This window comes from Capra hircus, chromosome 3, assembly GCF_001704415.2.
Source record: "Capra hircus breed San Clemente chromosome 3, ASM170441v1, whole genome shotgun sequence".
Classification (NCBI taxonomy): domain Eukaryota; kingdom Metazoa; phylum Chordata; class Mammalia; order Artiodactyla; family Bovidae; genus Capra; species Capra hircus.
Window position 1 is genome coordinate 105,983,361 of NC_030810.1, and position 19,443 is coordinate 106,002,803.

The following is a 19,443-nucleotide window of genomic DNA, read 5'->3' on the forward strand; positions in this document are numbered from 1 at the left end:
GGCCAGGCCTGGGGTTGCCCACAGATTGGGGTTAGAAGAGAGAGAAGGAACAGTCGGAGGAGGAGGAGGGAGCTATGTCACCATCGCAGGAGAAGGTGGGAGTCAGTTCCTCAGCACCTGCTGAGAGTCAGAGGATGAAGCCTTAGTAACTTTGGAAGCCAGAGCTGGGGACAAAGGAGGCTGGAGGAGGGGGAGTGAAGGTGATGGTCATGGATTCTGCAGCAAAGGAAGGGATGGTGATGAGGAGGGTGGAGGCCAGGTGGTTCCCTCCCCTTTGTGAACTGTACACCTGTGCTGCTGAAACATCAGACTCTCTCACACTGCCTTTCAAAGGCGAAGTTGGACTCAGGTGACTTACCCAGCCCCTTCCCAGTGAGCCAGAGACAGGTTTTATTTCCTAAAACATTTTAATAAAATTAACCAATAAATATTCTACACTGTATGGGCTACAGGGACAGAGTGGAAGACAGAGGGCCGGTCTTTCCTACTTAGGCCCTCGGGTCCCCTTGCAGAAAAGGAGAGAGAGGGTGCTATGGGCTGGTTTGGGGCTAGGACTAGGGCGGGGGTGGGGGGAGTGATCCTGGAATCGGTGATCTGGGCTCCATCCATCGTGTTGATATATGGGAGGAGAGGAGGGGTCAATAAAAGGAGAGCCCCTGCAGAAGGCAACCCAGAACCCCCAGAAGTGACTGGGGTGAGGGGAGAGCTAGCCTAGACGAAGGGGTGGGGCAGGAGGCAGGGAGCATGGGCCGGTGGCGGCTCTGGGGGTGCAGCCGCTTACTCTCGGACATAGACCCTGGTGCACACGATGTCATCCGCCGTCATGGTCTGAAGGGAGAGAAGTCATTGTTAGCCTGGGAGGCCCCTGGTTCCTGTGCTTGGGAGCAGGAAGGTTGCGTGGAAATACTCTGCTTGGCCTCCAGGTCCAAACTTACTTCTTGGCTCAGGACGGTTCACAAAATGCCTCGGCATCATGTGATGGAGGACAATAGAGGCCCAGGGTCCATTCTACATCTCCCTCCCCAAGCCAGGAAGATCCCCCACCCCCCGCCCCAGAGATCTGCTGCGGCCTTTCAGAGCAAGTCCTTTGCTCCACGTGGAAGGGACACCCTTTTGCATTTGCACAAGGGTACTGCCTGGGACACAGACAGCCTACTTCTGCCCCAGCAGCTCCATTAGGAGACAGAGAGACCAGCCACCGTTGTTCTTAAATTTCCTGTACTGTGGGATGTCCTGGAAAATCTCTGAAGGTAGCACTGGGCTTGCTCTGTCTGAGCTTGGAGAAAAGCAGGAAAAAGCCTTACCAGGATCAGCTCTCCATCGTTGGTCAGTTCTCTGGTCCAGGAGGTCTTGGGACCCTCTCCCTTCAACAGCCTCTGCTCGCAGACCATTTTGTTCTCACTCTCCCATTTCACCAGGCTCTGTACGAGAGGGCGGCCAGGTGAGTTGGGCCCACAGCCGGGACAAGGCCGTGAGAGGGACAGAGGAAGCGCCACCTTTCTACCCACCAACACTACCTAGGGACTCTCCCCACTGGAAATGGAGGAGAGACTCAAGGGAAAGATGGGAAAAGATCCACTGGCAAGGGATCCCACGACCCTGGGGACCCCATCCCTGCACGCACCTTACAGGGCCTCCCGTCCACAGTCTGCTCTTCAAACTCCTCTCCGACCTTGAAGTTGATCTCTGTGGTACGCACGGTGGTGGAGGTTTTGATGTAGAAAGTGTCCCCCTCCTGTTTGATCTCCACTGCTGGCTTGGATGCTGCAGCCACGGCGATCTTTCTCAGCATCACATTCACCCCTGCAGGGAGGGGAGAGGATGGACAGTCCAGGTACCTGCCTCACACCCTCCCCAAGAGACAGCAGGAGCAAGCTGAATTGAGTCGACTGTGAAGAGAGGGAGGCTTCCTGGGTGTCCGAAAAGCGCCTTGAAGGGAGGGCAGGTGGTGCAGCCCTGATAGCTGGTTGGTTCAGCGAGGAGGGGCAGAGAGGCAGTGCCCTCCCTTGGGATTTCTGCTTCTAGCTTCCACCTGGATGAGTCAGCAGCCCTGGATTGGGATCCCCAAGTCTCAGCTTTGCAGTCAGTTCTCCCCGGTCCCTTCAGCCTGCTACAGCTCCCTTTGGCTCCATTCACCTCACTTTAGGTCCTTTGTCCACCTTGCTTGAGACCATCTGCTGGGGTGGGCTCATCAGAATCACTGTGTCCACACCCCGACTCATGTGCAGGGCAGACCCTCCTCAGCCAGCCCTCACTACTCATGTCCTGAAGTAGGGGCCACTTCCCTCTGTGCCTACTCATCTCCCCTGTCTGGTGGCCTTGATTTGCTGAGTCTCTGTCCCTCCAGAATGAGAAGGAACAGGGATTCTCAACAGGGGAGGGGGTGTGGCAGCTGTGTCCCCCTACAGAATGGTCTGTAGCCTGGGGAAACCACAGGCTGTGAAATAAGATCCATTAGGCCATGATTTCCACCTGGCTCACCCTCCCTTCAGGCTGGGTGACCCTGGGCTAATGGCTTAACCTCTCTAAGGCTTAGATTTCTCAGTTGTAAAATGGAGACAACAGCTTATTCAAGAGCCCATCAAATGGGACAATGTGTGTTTAGGCTGGAGCACACACAGTGCCAGGCACATCTGTAAGTTTTCAAAGGAAATGGCAACCCACTCTAGTGTTCTTGCCTGGAGAATCCTAGGGACAGAGGAGCCTGTTGGGTGCCGTCTATGGGGTTACACAGAGTCAGACATGACTGACGTGACTTAGCAGCAGCAGCTACGCTTATTGTTGTTGTTTTTACTGATTAAAGGAAGGCAAAGAAAAAGCCAGAGTTGGGGCTCAAAGTTCCATGCATCAGACTCCTTCCTGTTCACCTGCCCTCCTGGAAGACATCTACGTCCCTCTCCCCTCAAGGGACAGAAAGGGACACTCCCCTCCCCTCCCGTGATGTACCCCGACTCCAGGATCACCCACCCTACTTCAGGGCCCAGGTCTTCTCATTCAGCTGAGCCCCTGTGCCTGTCCCCCTGTCCTTTCCCAGACTGGACCCCTTCTCTCCTCTCCCTACTTATTTAAAAGGAATGGGGTAGCCGGAGAGAGCAGCCCTCTGCCAGGAAGTCAAGCAGGCCGGGAGGCACCTCTAGCTGGGGCCTAGGTCCAAGCCCTGAACCGCTTCACCTGGCCTGGCCTCCAACCCTGAACTGGAGCAGAACCATTCCTGGAAACAATGGGTAAGGATGAGGGACCAAACTGGGCGGGGCCAGGTGAGTGGCCTGGGATTCCCCTGATGCGGGCCAGACCCCCTGCTCTCCTCCAGACTTGGATCCCTAGAGAAACAAATCCCCTTTCCCCTTGGCACCAGCACAGACCCACTCTCCTGCAGGCAGAAGGGAGTAGGAGGAAGGCCTGTCCCTCAGGAGCCCAGGGGCCCACTTCTTGGTTGCTGATCTCTTGGGACCAGGGAGCAATGACTGAGGTTCCTAAGACAAATTGATCTGGTAAAAGAGACACATCCTGCTCCAACTCCTTGAACAAACAGACTGCTTCACTCTCTGGTGCTACCTGGGAAGTCCATCCTGCTATCTAGCAATTAGCTTTCCCGTTACAGAAACAGGAGCTGCGAGCTATGTGCTATGCATGTATGCTAAGTCACTTCAGTCGTGTCCAACTCTTTGTGACCCTATGGATCATAACCCGCAGGCTCCTCTGTCCACAAGATTCTCTAGGCAAGAACACTGGAGTGGGTTGCCATGCCCTCCTCCAGGGATCCTCCCAACCCAGGGATCCAACCTGCATCTCTCACACCTCTTGCATTGGCAGTCAGGTTCTTCACCACTAGTGCCACCTGGGAAGCTATGTGCCCTGACCATCATATTGGATGGGACGAAGAAGTGGAGTCAGTTAGAAGTGAAAGTCGCTCAGTCGTGTCAGACTCTCTGTGACCCCATGGACTATATAGTCCATGGAATTCTCCAGGCCAGAATACTAGAGTGGGTAGCCTTTCCCTTCTCCAGGGGATCTTCCCAACCCAGGGATCAAACCCAGGTCTCCCGCATCGCAGGATTCTTTCCCAGCTGAGCCACAAGGGAAGCCCAAGAATACTGAAGTGGGTAGCCTATCCCTTCTCCAGAGGATCTTCCTGACCCAGGAATTGAACCAGGGTCTCCTGCATTGCGGGCAGATTCTTTACCAGCTGAGCCACAAGGGAAGGGACGGGTATCCTCCAAATACCTGAGCATCCCTCCCCAGGAGAGAGACCCTTGAATAGGACAAAGAGGAGTGAGAAGGGACTGAGGTTCCTGCGGAAGCAAGGCTAGGTTCAGAGGGGACACCCCTCCTGTGGCCTCTGGGGCCTGTGGTGCTGGGGCCAGGCTCAGCTGACCTTGGCTGATTCAGGACTGTGTTTGTCTAATGGGTCTGTTTTCAATCTGTCCTCTCAGCAAGCCCTGAGGAGGGCACGTGGCTCTGAGAGACCCCACAGGGAGTACAAACAGACTGAAGACAGACAACAGGGTTGGGCTTGGGATCTAATCCTCCAGCCGGGGCCTGGGGGTGCTCAGTCCACTGCTTCGTTCACTAGGGAGAGGGGCCAGCATCCAGAGACGATGGGGGAGGGAATGGCATCCAGGCTTTCCGAAGGGAAAACTTTTCTCCTTTCATTTCAACAAGGGTAGAGCAAGAAAAGTTGACAGGACTCCGAGAAATATGTGGTCAGATTGCAAGAAGAACTAACAGTGAGGAAGGGTGGAGAAATCCTCGCCTTCCTCACAGCATTCCAGACCTTTCCTCATTCCTAACTCATTTCTACAGCTCCCTGCCCCACGCAGGGTGCCCTCTGCCCAGTCCAGCCAGAGTCTGTTCGGGCCAGAAATGGAGGGCTCCAGGGTTTCCAGGTGGCTTCTGAGTCGCTGAATTCTTGACTCATCTCCGTCTTTCTTCAAAACCCTCTCCCCAGCGAGTCCAGGCTTTCTCTGACCCCCACTCCCCCCGCCACCCAAACCCCAGACACTGGAGGGCACATAGGAGTTGGGACAGGCAGTCTGGGTAGATTCAGCTTCTTCCACCTTTAACCAGCTGGGCTGCAGCCCGGCTCTCCAGGGAGGGAGGGAGGGAGGGAGAGGAGAACTCGGATTTTCCGAAAAGGAGGGGGTGGCTGGGGTTTCACACGAAGCCATTTGTTGAAATCTAAGAAAGTGATAATTATCCAGAGCGATTTTAGGACTCTAGTTGCTCGCTGTAGGAAAATATTTGTCTCACAGATGGAGGGTGGGGGGAGCACAGTGGAAAAGTTCTGAAAGGGGAAGAAAAGGGAATCTGGGGGCCCTGCTGTGACGGATCACCTAGTAGGCAGAACCCAAGGCAAAGAGGTAAGGAATCTGCCCCCGGAGATTGGGTTACCTGCAGGGGGCAAAGGAGAAGGAGGCAGGAATGCCTCCCGGGGGTTCGGTTGGGTAGAGACCCAGGCACTCAGCCTGGACGCAGTGTGTGCAGCTTCTGAACAGCGGAGAACCCCCTTGCCTCACCCCAAGAGATACCGACCTCGTGCTTCTGGTTTCTACTTGATTCAGAGGCTGAGTCACCGCAGCAGCTGGCACCGGTGGGCGTCCCGCCGGAGAAAGAAGGATTTAGGTATTCCGTCCGGCCCAGCGCCCCAGGACCCAGGCGTCTGTCCCCTATTCTTGGGGATGTAGGCGCCCAGCTTCCCACGCCCTGGTTCCAGCTTCCCTTTCTTTCTCATACCCACCTCCGATGCCTTGGCACCCCCTCTCCTCTCTCCGGCGATCAAAAATCTCCTTACCCAGCACTTTGAGCAAATCCTCGAAGTTCTCCGATCGGATGATTTTCCAGTTACCAGAGAAGTTGGGCATGGTGGCGGCGCTAGTGGCGGGCCCCTTAGATCTTTCCACTGGAGCACTGGACGCTGAGACTTTTACTCAAAAGAGATGTCTCCGCCGCCTTGCGGGACTCAGGAAATGCGAACGTCCGAGGACAACACTAAAGCCGGCCTGAGCTCCTGTGCGGACAGCTTTTATACCCTTCGCTGACCCGCCCTTGCCCAAAAAACGAGGTGGCCCCGCCTCCCGTCCCGCCCGCCTCCCCACCTGTGGGGGCCTTGAGCCCGGTCCCTTCATTACCGTCCCACCCCCACCCCCACTACGGCCCCTGGATCTAGACCCATGGGCTGGTCCAAAATTCGCCGAGGGGGCCCGAGATTGCTGGCTCCCGTGCCAGTGGGTGGACGAGGAGGCGGATGGGGGCCGAGCCCTAGGATTGGGCTCTCCACCGAGAAGAGAGGGCGCCGGGTCCGGGGCACAGAGGCTAGGGTCTCACGTCTGCAGTCCGAGGCGCAGGGTCGCATCTCGCCTGTTCCCCATCCGTCCCCAACCTGACACTGTGCACTCTGCTTCTTGGCGCCGGACACCCGGCGACACCACCAGCTGGTAAACCACTCCTCGCGAGTCGGAGCTGGGGCGGCCGAGCTCCGCTCCGCTGAAGCTGGATCCAGGGTGACCGCTCCGAACTCGAGAGAGGCTGGGGAGTCCTGGGGTTCAGGGACCAGGCACCTAAGTGAGGCAACGGCACCCCCTGCTGGAACAACTCGAAGACGCTGGGAGGGGGTTCACCCCCGCCCGCCGCCCGAGACTCCCCACCCGGGTCTCGGGCTCCAGCAATGCCTGGTGGGCTGAAAGTTGGCGCAGGGAGACTCATTCCTTTTAAAGAATTGGGCGGGCGTCGAAGGGTTAAACAGGAGCCTTGAGCGCGAGCCTGCGGAGGGCAGAGGTCACAGCCAATCACTTGACACGAGCTCTTTATTAAGACGCTTTCTCTGTCGCTCTGCTCCCCAGACCCCCGAGGGGATCGCAGTGCGTGGCAGGGAGGGGAGGCGGGGACAGAGGCGCTGAGCCCCCGGCGCGCCGAGCTGCCACCTCCGGGTGAGAGGGCGGGAGAGCGGGGGCTGGGTGCCCCGGGAAGGGGAGGAGCAGGGTCTCAGGTGTCACCGTTCTGAGCCGTAAAACGGCGGAAGGAGCGGCCGCCCCTCGGCGAGCGGCTTTGAAGTGGGAGATCAAAGGAGGGGGGTAGGGCACGGCTCCACGCGGAGACCCAAGTGGGAGTGGGCGACACAAGAGGGAGAGGGCCGGGAGACAAACAGAAATGGAAGTCAGGCAGGGAGCTTCGGAGACAGGCCAGGAGGCCGTAGACCGCCGACCGCAGAGGAGCGGGGTCGGGCGTGGGGAATACGGTACTCCTGAGCGAGCGGAACCCGGGGGCCTGTTCCGAGTTGAGGGAAGCTGCGGCCCCGCTGCCCTCGGCGGATCGGTGCACGTGGTCCCGATGCCCTTAACGCACCCCCAGCCCCGCCACCCTCCCGGAGCTGTCCTTCCAGCTTCTTCCGAGGCGGGGAGAAAAATCCCCACATCTGGTCCCAGCCCTGGCCCCACCCTGCCAGCGTGGCCAAGGGTGGAGCAGAGGACCAGCTCTGCGAAATTCTGGGCCCTTTCCTTTAGAGCTCTGGAACAGTCTAGGAAGTTAGGGGCCTTAGTTGGGGAGGACCCCCGTGGAGGAGAGCCAGCGGAAAGGGGCTGGAGGATTTACCAAAGGCTGGAGAACATTCTGGAGGTCCAGCCTCTGTGCTGTAAAGAGGAAAACCTCTGAATAACGGGTGTGTAGGGGAGAAGGAAACGGCAACCCACTCCAGTGTTCTTGCCTGGAGAATCCCAGGGACGGGGGAGCCTGGTGGGCTGCCGTCTATGGGGTCGCACAGAGTCAGACGCGACTGAAGCGACTTAGCGGTAGCAGCAGCAGCTGGGGAAGATCATGCCGCTAGAGTGACTCTGGCGCAGGAAGGATGGAGATTAGACTGTAGAAAGGGCTTTTTGACGCCCCCCACACCCCTCAAAAACCAATGTCAATTCTGAAAAAGGAGCTGGAGGCTTCAGCCTGGTTTTAGGGTTCCAGGTTTTGTGTAGGAGACTTTAATTGTGGGGAGCTGGGTGGGGGTTGGCCTGGTCTTCTGCAAGTGAGGGGGCAGCGGGCTCTGGGAAGATGGGTAGACAAAAGCAGAGATGGTGGAGGGAAGGGGTGGTCCCTGGGGGGTGCTTGAGGCACTGCTCCTCCCCCATCATTCCTCTGCAGCTTCGCTGTAGGTAAAGGGAGGGGGATTAGGTTTTGACAGTGAAATCAGGCTCCCAGCCAAGGGGATGAGGAAAGACTGGGGGAGGGAACAGGGCAGAAACCAGACTCCTGCTGCCTCTCCTGCCCCCTCACTGCCCCCTGCCTCTTACATCCAGGTCGCCTGTCCCTCTCCCCTCCAGCCTTCTTGAGCCTCCAGCCAGAAGAGTCCAGTCTCCTCCTCAGTAGGCATCTCTCCTACTGCAGAAAAGAAGGGCCAGGGCTGACCCTCTCCTCCGCAAGCTTGTGACCAAGGATGTAGAAACCTCACCCAAAAGATGGTCAGCAGGATGAGGGGGGCCTGGACCTACAGGAGCACAGAGGAGGGATGTGGTCTGGCTGAGGGAACTAGATGGGTTGGAGGTGGGGGCTCCCTGGGGTGGAGGCAGGCCAGCCTGGGCCCACTCCCCTCCCTCCACTTCCTCACTCCCCCCACCCCACCCCACCCCCACCCCCACCCCCACTGGCCAGGCAGCCAGAATTACCAAAGAGACAGAAGTAAGACAAAGGGAAGTTGGGCTGGGAGGAGAATTTTTTCCAGATGTGAGTGTTTGTGGTTTGGCAGCTCTGGGCCTGAGCTCCAGCCCCTGCACCCCAACCCTGGCTGAGAGAGTTTGGGCAGAGGGTCCAGAGCATGGTGCTGAACAGCCAGGCTGGAGGTTTCAGCCTCCAGCAGCCCTGTTACCATAGGAGCATGGAGGCACACATGTAAGGGGTACTTAGGAAAAAATGCAGGGGAAGGGCGTTGAGGGGCATGAGGTTGGGGAGTAGTGGGATGAGAGGCCTGGGGGACTGGGAAAGGGGGCTAACAGAGGAGGCTGGGGGAACCTAGGGGCAAGGGGTAGTGGCTAGAGCCCTGGAACCAGGTGATGGGGAGGAGCTTAGCCAACATCAGTCACTCAGTCACAAACAACTGGCTTTAATTTCCCGCTGGGATCCATAAGGAGAAGGAATTTCCTAGTGTCGCTGGCCTTTTAATTATTACCAAATCTGCTGCAGATCTGCCTGGGGCAATGCGTTCCCCTTTCTAGGAGCCTGGGTCATACCTCTCTTGGGGCTCCCCCAGGAATTTGGAGACTCAAGTTGGGGGGTGCCAGATTGGTGAGAAAAGGTGGGGGAGCAGAGGCAGGATAGGGGTGAGGAAGAAACAGACAAGCTAGAGTTAGGAAAGAAACATTCTGGAGCTTTGTTCCCATTGCAGTGTGGCTATGTGGAAAATGGCTGGTTTTGCAGAAGGAATGCAGATGGGCAGGCTCCTGAATGGTTGCAAGAGTATGGGTGTGAGTGGATGTAGATGTATGCATGATTGAGGGGTCTGGGGGCTTGGGAAGAGGAGGCTGCCCCACCTCTCTCCATCATTCCCTAGAGGCTGAGTGGGGGAGGAGTGATGGCAAGAATGGGAGTGTTGTGAACCCCTCACCCCCAACGGGGACGGGGAGATTCTCCAGCCAAATGCAGCACTTGTAGAAGGGCCTCACCCTGCGCAGTGTTTTTGCATCTGCTGGATCAGAGAATTTGTTGGCGGAGAGTCATGTAGAAATTAAACCCAGGTGGGGCTGGACACCTAGGTCTCTGCCATAAGAGGGTAGGGGCGGCAAAGGAAGCAGGAATTCTACAGAGGGTGCTGGGCCTTCCCCTGGGCAGGACAGCTGTATCTCCTGGCCTCCCTGAGCCCTCAGGATTCCGGGCAGCACCGAGCAGAGACTTAAGCATCCTGCCTCCAGGGCTGCTCTAATCCTCAACATTGAAGGAAATGTTCCATTCGTGTGTCTCCCTGGGCTTAAGGACCCAGCCTTTTTCGAATCGGTTAAGGTCCGGCTCTGATCCTCCCCAAATGAAATCGCCATTGCAACGGGATAGATGCAAGACCAAAAAAGAGCTTCCAGCAAGCTAAAGTGCAAGCTGGGAGTCAGAGAGTAGCAAGGAGGCAACTCATTCCCAGGAACATCTGGGCGCAGGAGAGAGATCCTGGGAACTAGGGAAGGTGTGCTCAGAGAATCTGAGTGATGGGGGCAGGGGCAGCCAGACTCAAAGGAAGGGTACGACAGCGAGCGCTCCGGAGCCAGCCCTGGGGCCCTGGCAAAGGGGGAGGCAGGTGGGGTCAGAAGCACAGAATGCGAGGAGGGGGCTGCCTGTGACAGGAGGGATCACAGTGAGACCAGGGGAATCTGCAGGCACCCGGGCAGCCAGGCGGCTCCTCTGTTGTTTTTGGCTCTGCTACCTGGTTCCCAGCTCCATCTGCCAACGCTCTCCTCAGGGCTGGGCTGGGTGCAGTGAGCCGGGCAGGCTGAGCAGTGGAGGGGGAAGGAGGAGCTGGGGGTGCACTGGCGGAAGTGTCCGGAGATCGAATCTCTGTCCTCTGAGAGAGGCCCCTGGCTCTGTTCGCCTCTTCAGGGGCAGGCGCAGAGGTGTGGGCAGTCATCGAAGAGCCTGGAGAACCCCTGCACAAGGCCTGGGCTCTTTGTTCTTCTGTTTCTCTACCCTGCCTCCACCACCCAGACGGTAGCTCAGTCCCTTCCCCCACGTAGGCCCCTGCTCCGTTTTCTCTCCTGCTGACCCCCCTTCCTCTAGAGCCTCCTTGCTTCTCAGAGAACCTCCAGGCTGAGGTGGGGATTCAGTGTGGCCGGGATTGTTGGTGGCAGCTGCCAACATCTGAAGCCACATGGCCCTGGGCCTGACTCTGGCCAGCCATGGCCCCTTCCTCTCTCCGGAAGGAATCCCCCCAGGGCAGCACTGCTGGATGAAGAAACCAGTCAGCCCTGGGACCTGCTGTTAAACTCCTGGCTTTTACGATGCAGTGACTAGGGCCAGACCCCTCTGCCATTTCCACTCTCGGCACTGGCCCCTTAACCCCTGGAAGCCCAAGGCAGGAGGGAGAAGGCTGTAGCTATGATAAACCCAGAGTGGACCTTGGGTTTGCATGGTACCTGGGGACAGTGGCCAACCTTGGAAAAGATGAACAGCCTGCGGTCCAGCCCAAGACTTTTTCTAGGGAGTTCAAGCCCCCTCCCAGATATCTCTTCTCCCACTCTCTGGGGATGAGAAATGGAAGAAGAACCAAGGCTCCACAGAACCCCTCTGTCCATTGAGACGATCTGGAGTTTTTGGAGGAAGAAAGAAGTCGATAGGGCTGCAGGCTGATTCAGGGCTACATTCCTTCTCTGGCCTGAACTGCGGAAGGTGGGCACTGGGCCAGATAATCAGACTCTGAGATTGCAGAGGAAAGAAGTAGGGAGTGGTGGGGGAGAAGGGTGAGATCCCAGAGAAGAGACAGAGGGGGCCCTAGGCCTAGGCTTTGAGGTTCTGTATGGAGATAGAAAGAGAGTATTGGACCCACTGTCCCTGGGGCACAGGGTAAGTGGGACTGATGGATCAGATTCAGGAACATTGGCCAGCTTGGGGGGAACACCTCTTCAAAGCTCCTTAGCGCTCCCATTTCCCTCCTTCTCTAACCCCTCAAATGCAGCTACTTTCTCCAGATAAGACCTGGTAGTTTGGCCCCCAGCCGGGCTCCTATGGAAGCTGGTTGTGCTAATGGCTCCAGGGAGGAGGCTGGAACCCCATGAGCTGGGTCATAAGGACCAGCTTTCCCAACCCCAGGTCCCTTCTTGCTGCAGACCAGGCCCAGGACAGTGGGCCAGACTCCCCAGAGACAAAATCAGAGCTGCAGGGGGATTTGAGCAGAGTAAGGGCGGGCCCCAGGAGCCCAGATTCCTAGTCCCTGCCCCCATCCTCCCATCTTGAGTAGGGAGGGAATTAAGAAGGGATACAAGAGTTCAGAGTCTGGCCCCTTCACCAGGCTAGGGCCTTGTCCTTCCAGTGACCCCACCAACCTACCCCTCCTTAAATTAGGGCTGGAGACACTGGCGGGTAGGGGAGGCCCCAGACTGACCTAGCCCTAATGGCTTTCCCTGGGCAGCATGAACAAAATGGGAAAAAGATGTGTGAGGTGGGAAGCTCTGATTTCCTTTCCCCTGCGGGCGCCAGCTCTGGAAAATGTTAGCTGTCAAAGAGAGACTGTATAGTCAGTCCCCCTGCCTCCCTCAACCCAGTACCCCTTCACCCCTCCCCATCCACCAGCACCCCCCTCCCACTGCCTGCCCAGATTCCCAGGGGGCACCGGGCTGGCTAGTGCCTGTGAATTTCAGTTCATTAGGCTGAGGACACACACTGTCTGGACAAAGCCCCCATCTCTCCCTGCCTACGTCTTTTCCACCAACCTGGGAAAGACATCCAGACGGGAACTTTGGCACTTGGGGATCCTCAGGAACATGTCCCTGGGGGGTCAAAAGAGCCAGCAGATCCTGGATTTCACAATTGCCAACTTCCTCGCCACGGTCTCACGCCTCTTGATTCCCAGCGCTCTGGGACTGTTGGCTACACATTTCCAGGTTTCCAGATGATCTGTATTTCCTGTTAGCCTTCCAGCTGAGCTTGCAGCAGCTGGCATAGAGAGGGTGCCATCCTGAGTGGAGGACACACAGGGTGTGCCTTTCTCCCTGCCTGGGGACAGTGTGGTCTCCATGGGCCAAGTCTCCTCTGATGAGCTCCCAGACCCCCTGGTACCAGGTTCCTGGGAGTCCCAGGGAATTGATTCCAAAGCTGGGAGGAGGCAGTTCCTGCCTTGGAGTGGAGAGTGGGCATGGGGGTGGCTTCTAACCTAGCAGGAAGGCAACAGAACACTCTACCCAGGCTTCTTTGATCCGACCCCAGATCCACCCTCCCACCCTTCAGGAAAGCTTCCCAGATCCACCCACTCTGCCAGCCTAGCCCAACATCCCAGCCCCAGCCTGAGGTCTCAAGCTGCCAAGGTTGGATTATCTGCCTCTGACTTCCCGTTGGTCCTGGGTGTGGGCTCCATTTCCCTCCTCAGCTCCCAGGGCAGGGGCAGTCTGTCTTCTGCCTCCTTTGGTTGTGGTTTGGATCCATCTCACAGAGTCTTTCCAAAGAAGGGACTGAGTAGGATTCCGCAAGATAGAAGGGAGTGAAGGACCTGGCCTTTCGGTGAAGCTGCCTCTGGTCTGGGGATGCCAGACAGTTTAGATTCCTGGTGCTGCAATGGGACAGGAGGGTCAGGGTCACGGGCGAGGGCCCAACCCTCAGTGCCCAGGTCTGGGAGAAGAGTGGCTCTGAACCCACCACTGTGCCAGAACTTCCTATACGCTGCCTGGGGTCTGATCCCAAAGCTCTCTTAAACACTTCAGAATGGAATCTGGTTAAGCCTGGGAGAGGATTAAGATGTGCTTGTCTTTCCATGCCAAATTCTTAAAAATATCTTCTTTCTCTGCCTCTCCCTCCACCCCCACATCTCTCAAAATCCTATGCATTATATACACTCTTTCAAAGAAAGCACAGAGTTGATGGCATCCCTAAATAAGGCTAGGAGCTTCACATATTAAAGAAAAAAACAAAACCAGCAAAGTCAGCACAGTGAAGCGGTAGGAGGGCAGAGAGCAGAGCGGGGGAAAAAAACCTGTGCAGTAATTCCAAGAGACCAGGGGCAGGGGTGGCAAGGGCTCACCAGGACCCCTCCCTGAGCTCAGCAGCACTGCTAGATGTCACTTACCCATTCAGTCACTGCCTGGAGGAGATGGTCCAACCCTGACTGTCCACCCAGAAACGGTGGCAAACCTCCACCCCTGACAACACACGGGTCCCCTGCTGGTGAGGGTGCGTGTACGTCCTGAGCTATCTGGTGGGCTAGTATGAACAGGAACTTGGGTGAGAGTTGAAAGGCCAAAGATCCCAGTCTTGGCTTGAACGTCTGTTCAGCATCAACCACACAAGAGATCATCTGTGTGTGCAAAGTTAATCAGTTTCAGATAAGGCTACTTACCACCTCCTTGGCCTCAACCCCTGTCATCTCTTGCGTAGATTACAGCAAGAACCTCCGCTTTGGTTTTCTGTTCCCAGTCTCTTCCAGTCTCAGCACCCAGGGGGAGTCCTTTAAATCCTGAGTCAGTTCACACCATTGATCAAAACCCTGCCCTGGGGCCCGTTTCATGCAGACAGTAAGTCCCAGTTCTTACAGTGGCCTACAAGGGTCTATATTATGGGCCTATATCTCCCCCTGCTCACTGACCCCCCAGCCCCTACCCCCTTCCCCTTGGCTTCCCCTGTTCCAGCCATGCTGCTGCCTAAATATATCAAGCATTACTACTGCCTTTGCACTGATCTCTCTCTCTGGAATATTCTTCCCCCAGATACTTACCTGACTTGCTCCTTTACTTCTTTCAGGTCTGCTCAAATGTCACTTCCTCAAAAATGCCTCCTCTAAACAAACCATCTAAAATCTTATGTACACATATCTGCCTTATCCCCTTGCTTTTCTTCATATCACTCATCATCCCCACTACAAGGGAGGTCTGTGCAGACTTCATTGGCCCACGGCAGCACTTGGGTTGTGCTTAGTAAATATTTCTTGAACAAATGGATGAAAAGTGAATGACTTTGGCCAAAATCAATGACGGCTAAGGCTGACAAAAATGTCTGTCTTTCATTAGTACACTTGTTCTTGATTTAATCACTTATTTAACTCTCCTTGAAGACTGAAGGCAAGAGGAGAAGGGGACGACAGAGGATGAGATGGTTGGATGGCATCACCGACTCAGTGGACATGAGTTTGGGTAAACTGTGAGAGTTGGCTTGGCGTGCTGTGGGCCATGGGATTGCAAAGAGTCGGACAAGACTGAGCGACTGAACTGAACTGATAGGTGCATGAAAGAGGTACTCTGATAAAAATCAGGTCTGAAAATGAGAGGGATACAGCCATGGCGGAGGCCACGCCCACTGGCTGGGAGAGTTCAGAACTTTACATGATGCCTCAGCTGCCCTCTTAGAAATCACAACCCAGCTCATTAAGGTTCACGCCGTGTTTATTGCATCTTCAACTCCTTGTTTGCAGCATCTGTCCACCTCAGGTCCCTGAGGATCTAGCTCAAGCTCCCCATCCTCTTGTTTCTAGTCCTGGGGCATTCCCTGGTGGTCCAGTGGTTAAGACTCCAGGCTCCCACTGCAGGGCACATGGGTTCCATCCCTAATCAGGGAACTAAGATCCCCACACACTGTGCACAATCCCCCAACTTTCCCCCCAACTATATATATATGTGTGTGTGTGTGTGAAATCCTGTGGCCCCCTGGGGGCTTCTAACACCTACTCAACAGGTCAGCCGCTCAGGTCCTTGACTCCACAGACTCCATCAACCTCGTCTCCATCTAGGTTTAGGCACTTGCCTTGGGGACCACACACTGTTAGCTGTGAGCATTTAATCTTACTTTTCTGTTTGGGTTGCTGAATGATGCTAGAAAAAAATGTGACGAGCAGTTTGCAAGGGCCCTGCAAACTCACTTTCTGCCCTCAGTCAGGAACTCTGCCGCTGCTCAGAGGCCCTTCCTTGTGTTCTCAGTCAGCTCACTCTCCTGTCTTCTTAGTGGCTGCTCCACATCATCTTTATTCTAAGTTTCTGTCCCTTGGCTTCCCTCTCATACTCAGCCGACCACTCTGCCTCCAATTTAATGAGCAAGCAAGGTCACCAGGTCCTAATCACTTTATTCCACCATCCTCCCAAATCAGCTCCAAGAATTACCTTGCAGTAAAGTGGTTAGGACTCTGCGCTCTAAACACCAAGGGCCTGGGTTCAATCCCTGCTCAGGGAACTAGGACTGCACAAGCTGCCACGTTGCCAAAAAGCACCCCCCAAAACAAAACAAAAACCCAGCCATCTCCATCTGCCATCTGCCTTACCGTTTCCTCTTTCCTTTCTGACCCAGCAGACGAGGGATCCTGATTGCTGGCCAAGGCTAAGCTTGGCATCCCTCCCCTCTCCTCTTTCAGGATCCACTATAGCTTAATTCACCTGCCCTTTCGCGAGCCAAGTTATGCTCTGCTGGCTTTGTATATTGGCGCCTTCAGGCCTCACACTCCCACAGCAACCCTCATCTGCTTCTCCTCAGAGCCGAGAAAGAACAGCCCACAGCCACTCCTTCCTCGCCTCGTTTATTCTCCAGCCCTCCTCGGCTGAGCTGCTGCTGCCCTCCTCAGACATTGCTCAGATGAAGGGCACTGAATTGCTGCAAAATAGACCCTTTTGTTCGCTCTCAGCGGACTGGCTGTCCATGCTGTTAATGCTACCTCCTCCCTCCTGGGAGGAGTCTCCTTAGCTGTCCTCTTACCTGATGGTCCTCTCTCAGATCTCTCTTCCTCCAGCAGCCTCTAAGGACAGGTACTTCCTGAGACTCCGATTTTGACCTGCTCTTTATACACCTTTCCAATCCAAGGCTTTTATCTCACTGTTATACTCTTATCTCTCAGGTCTTAGTTCCCAGCCCCAGATCTCATTTACTCTTTTAAACTCCAGTCTGGTACATCCAGCTGTTGGCTGGACATCTACACTTGGGTATCTTCAAGAAGTTCAAAGTCAACCCAATCAATACCAAGCCATCTTCCTCAAAAACCTGCTCTCCTGCCTGCCATACACTCTGTCTTGGTTAACACACTGCTGTCTATTCACTGTAGTTCAGAAGTATCAAGGCAACCTTGCTCTGATCTCTAAATCTTATTGACTCTACCCCCTCAGTGATGCTCATATGCACCTTCCCACTTCATTAATTCAGGACTACATCATTGCTCATCAGATTACTCAAACAGAAGAACTCATGTTCTGGCCCTACTCAATCCTGCTTCCATTTGGCTGCCAGCACTGTCTTCCTAAAACCGAAATCTGATCACATCACTCCCCTGTTTTAAATTCTTCAGTGACTCTAGACAGTGCTTGCCACAGGGCATTGATATTAATTTACTGGTTTCTCTGCTTCAGGTTACTGTAAGCAACTGGGGGGACATGCCATTTCTGTGTGCCTAGCACAATGCCTGGCACATAGCAAGTGTTTAATAATAAACATATGAGTGGCAGGATTCCAACCTCATCAGATGCTGCCTGGCTGTGTTACCAACCGAGTCGGAGAGTGGTTAAGAGCTGAGGCTCCAGACACAGACCTGGCAGGTCTGTGTGCCAGCACTGCCAACTTCCAGCCATTTAGCCTAGGGAAGACTTCTTACTTTTTGTCAGCCTCAGTTTCCTCAACTGTTCCATTGGAATACTACCATCTCCCTTACAGAGAATAGGACCACGTTCCTGAAGACTCAGCACAGCACCTGACACAGAGAAGCACTCAACAAATGGCTGCCATTACTATTATTGATGATAGCAACCATTAGCTAGGCTTCAAAGATAGAAGAGAAGCCCAGGATTTTAACGCTAGGACCACTGAGGCTCCTAAGAAGCAAACTGATTTACCAGCACAAGTTGAGTAAGTGGCAAAATCAAAACTGATGCCTGGTATCTACATAGCAACAAAATGCTGTTCTGCTATCAACTGTTTGGTGGACTTGCCCTAAGTTACAGGGTAAATGAAAGTGCATTGTGAACAATACACAGAGTGTAATGCAGGATATTCATAAATGCACTTGCCCACATGGGAATCTGTCTCTAAACTTGGACTTGGGCTAATGTGCCTCGGGGCAAGTTCATAATTACAGTACTGTTCATCTTTCCTGCTGTCAGCTGTAATCATCGTTAAACTGGGAATCAAATGATTCCTTGTTAGAGTCTTGATTCAATCAGTGTTGTTTTTTTTTTGGCTGTACCATGCGGCTTGTGGGATCTTAGTTCCCTGACCCGGGATTGAACCTGGGCCCTCTACAGTGAGACTATGGAGTCCTAACCACTGGATTCCCAAGGAATTCCCTCAATCAGTGGCTTTTAAGGGTACAGAGAATGGCAGCGCTATGACCTGAAATTTCCAAATACACTTCCCCTTCCAAGAATCACTTTACTATATGAAATTTCAGAAGATCAGTGTTTGGCAGGATATACTTCTCACATTCTTTTGCCCTTTATCATTCTCACCTGCAGAAGGGGGTTCAGCATTAGAAAATATCAAGACATGGAAACAGTATTATCGGAAGAACATTTGGTTTTTTGTGCATATGCTCTAAAGGGCCTCAAACTTAAGGCAAACCAGGACTTGCTGACTGGTATTTAGGTAGAAATCTGCAATGGGGCTTATCTGTCATCAACTGGATGAAGCCTGCAAACAAAGGGGCAGAGAAAGAAGGGGATTAAAGTACAGGGATCCCCAGGCTCCCTGAAGGGTGAGCTGGGCTCTGACCAGGAAGTATCATACGAGAAAAGAGCAAGAAAATGGTTGCAAGGTCCTCTGGTCTCCAGATTCTTTTTGGTGAGCAAAAGTGAGACTTAGCCCTTCCCAATGCTGGACTGAGGGTGTCTGAGTTGGGGGGTGAAGTAGAGCATAAAAGCCAACTGCAGCTAGAGATTATCTTATTAAGTGAAGTAAGTCAGTAAGAGAAAGACAAATACCATATGATATCACTTATATGTGGAATCTAGAATATGATGCAAATGAACTTATCTGTGAAACAGAAACAGACTCACCAAGGACAGATGTGTGGCTGCCAAGGAGGGAGGCGGGGAGGGATGGATCGGGAGTGCGGGGTTAGCAGCTGTAAACCATTAGATGCAGAGTGAACAAGGTCCTACTGTGGAGCATGGGGAACTACATTCAACATCGTATGATAAATCACAATGGAAAAATAACATGGAAAAGACTATATGATTGTTACATATAACTGAGTCACTTTGTTGTACATCAGAAACAATATTGTAAATCAACAGTGTACTTCATAAAATAAATTACTAAGCCAGGTACCCTAAAACCTGAACTCAAAGAATTTTCCACTTAGCTTCTAGTTTCCTGATTGCAATGCAATTAAGACGCACATTCATTTCAATTAAGACTTGTAACCCCAGTTTTTGGTGTGGCCTTCCTGTGTTATTCCCACTTAGAGGTGTGTAAGAACGCCTAGCGCTTCTTTGTGAAGTGTCATGGACATTGCTTATGTTGGGTTCAACAGGAACCAACTTGCTCAGAGCTCAACAGCTGCCTGTTCAAGCAGATGCCGTAGTGCAGGACACCGCAGCAAGACCACGTCTGAGCTCTCATTTGGCTGCAGCAAATTCCCTTCTATAGGCAGCCACAACTGTGACTCTGGCCTCTGGAGCCAAAATAGCCACTCGAGAGGGCATGAGTCTCGGTGTATACACGGAGTCTGCATTCTCTCAAGACAGAGCGCAGACAGTGATTCCAGCCACAAGGTCAGACCTGTGACTCACTTTCCCAACATCAGGGTGTGTACCACCAAGGAAGAGCTGGCAGGAGCAACCAGGCTGGCGTCACTGAGCACCCACTCTCTCCCGCTCC

At 54.2% G+C, this 19,443-nt stretch overlaps 1 protein-coding gene across 1 annotated transcript; it reads right to left on the reverse strand.

Annotated features, from left to right (window-relative positions):
* On the reverse strand, window positions 389–6,072 carry CRABP2 (cellular retinoic acid binding protein 2). Its single transcript, XM_018046300.1, has 4 exons — window positions 5,792–6,072; window positions 1,625–1,803; window positions 1,305–1,421; window positions 389–828 (listed from the first exon to the last, which is right to left on the reverse strand). Exons 1-4 carry the CDS (start codon window positions 5,859–5,861, stop codon window positions 778–780), a joined length of 417 nt encoding a protein of 138 aa, XP_017901789.1. The 5' UTR covers window positions 5,862–6,072; the 3' UTR covers window positions 389–777.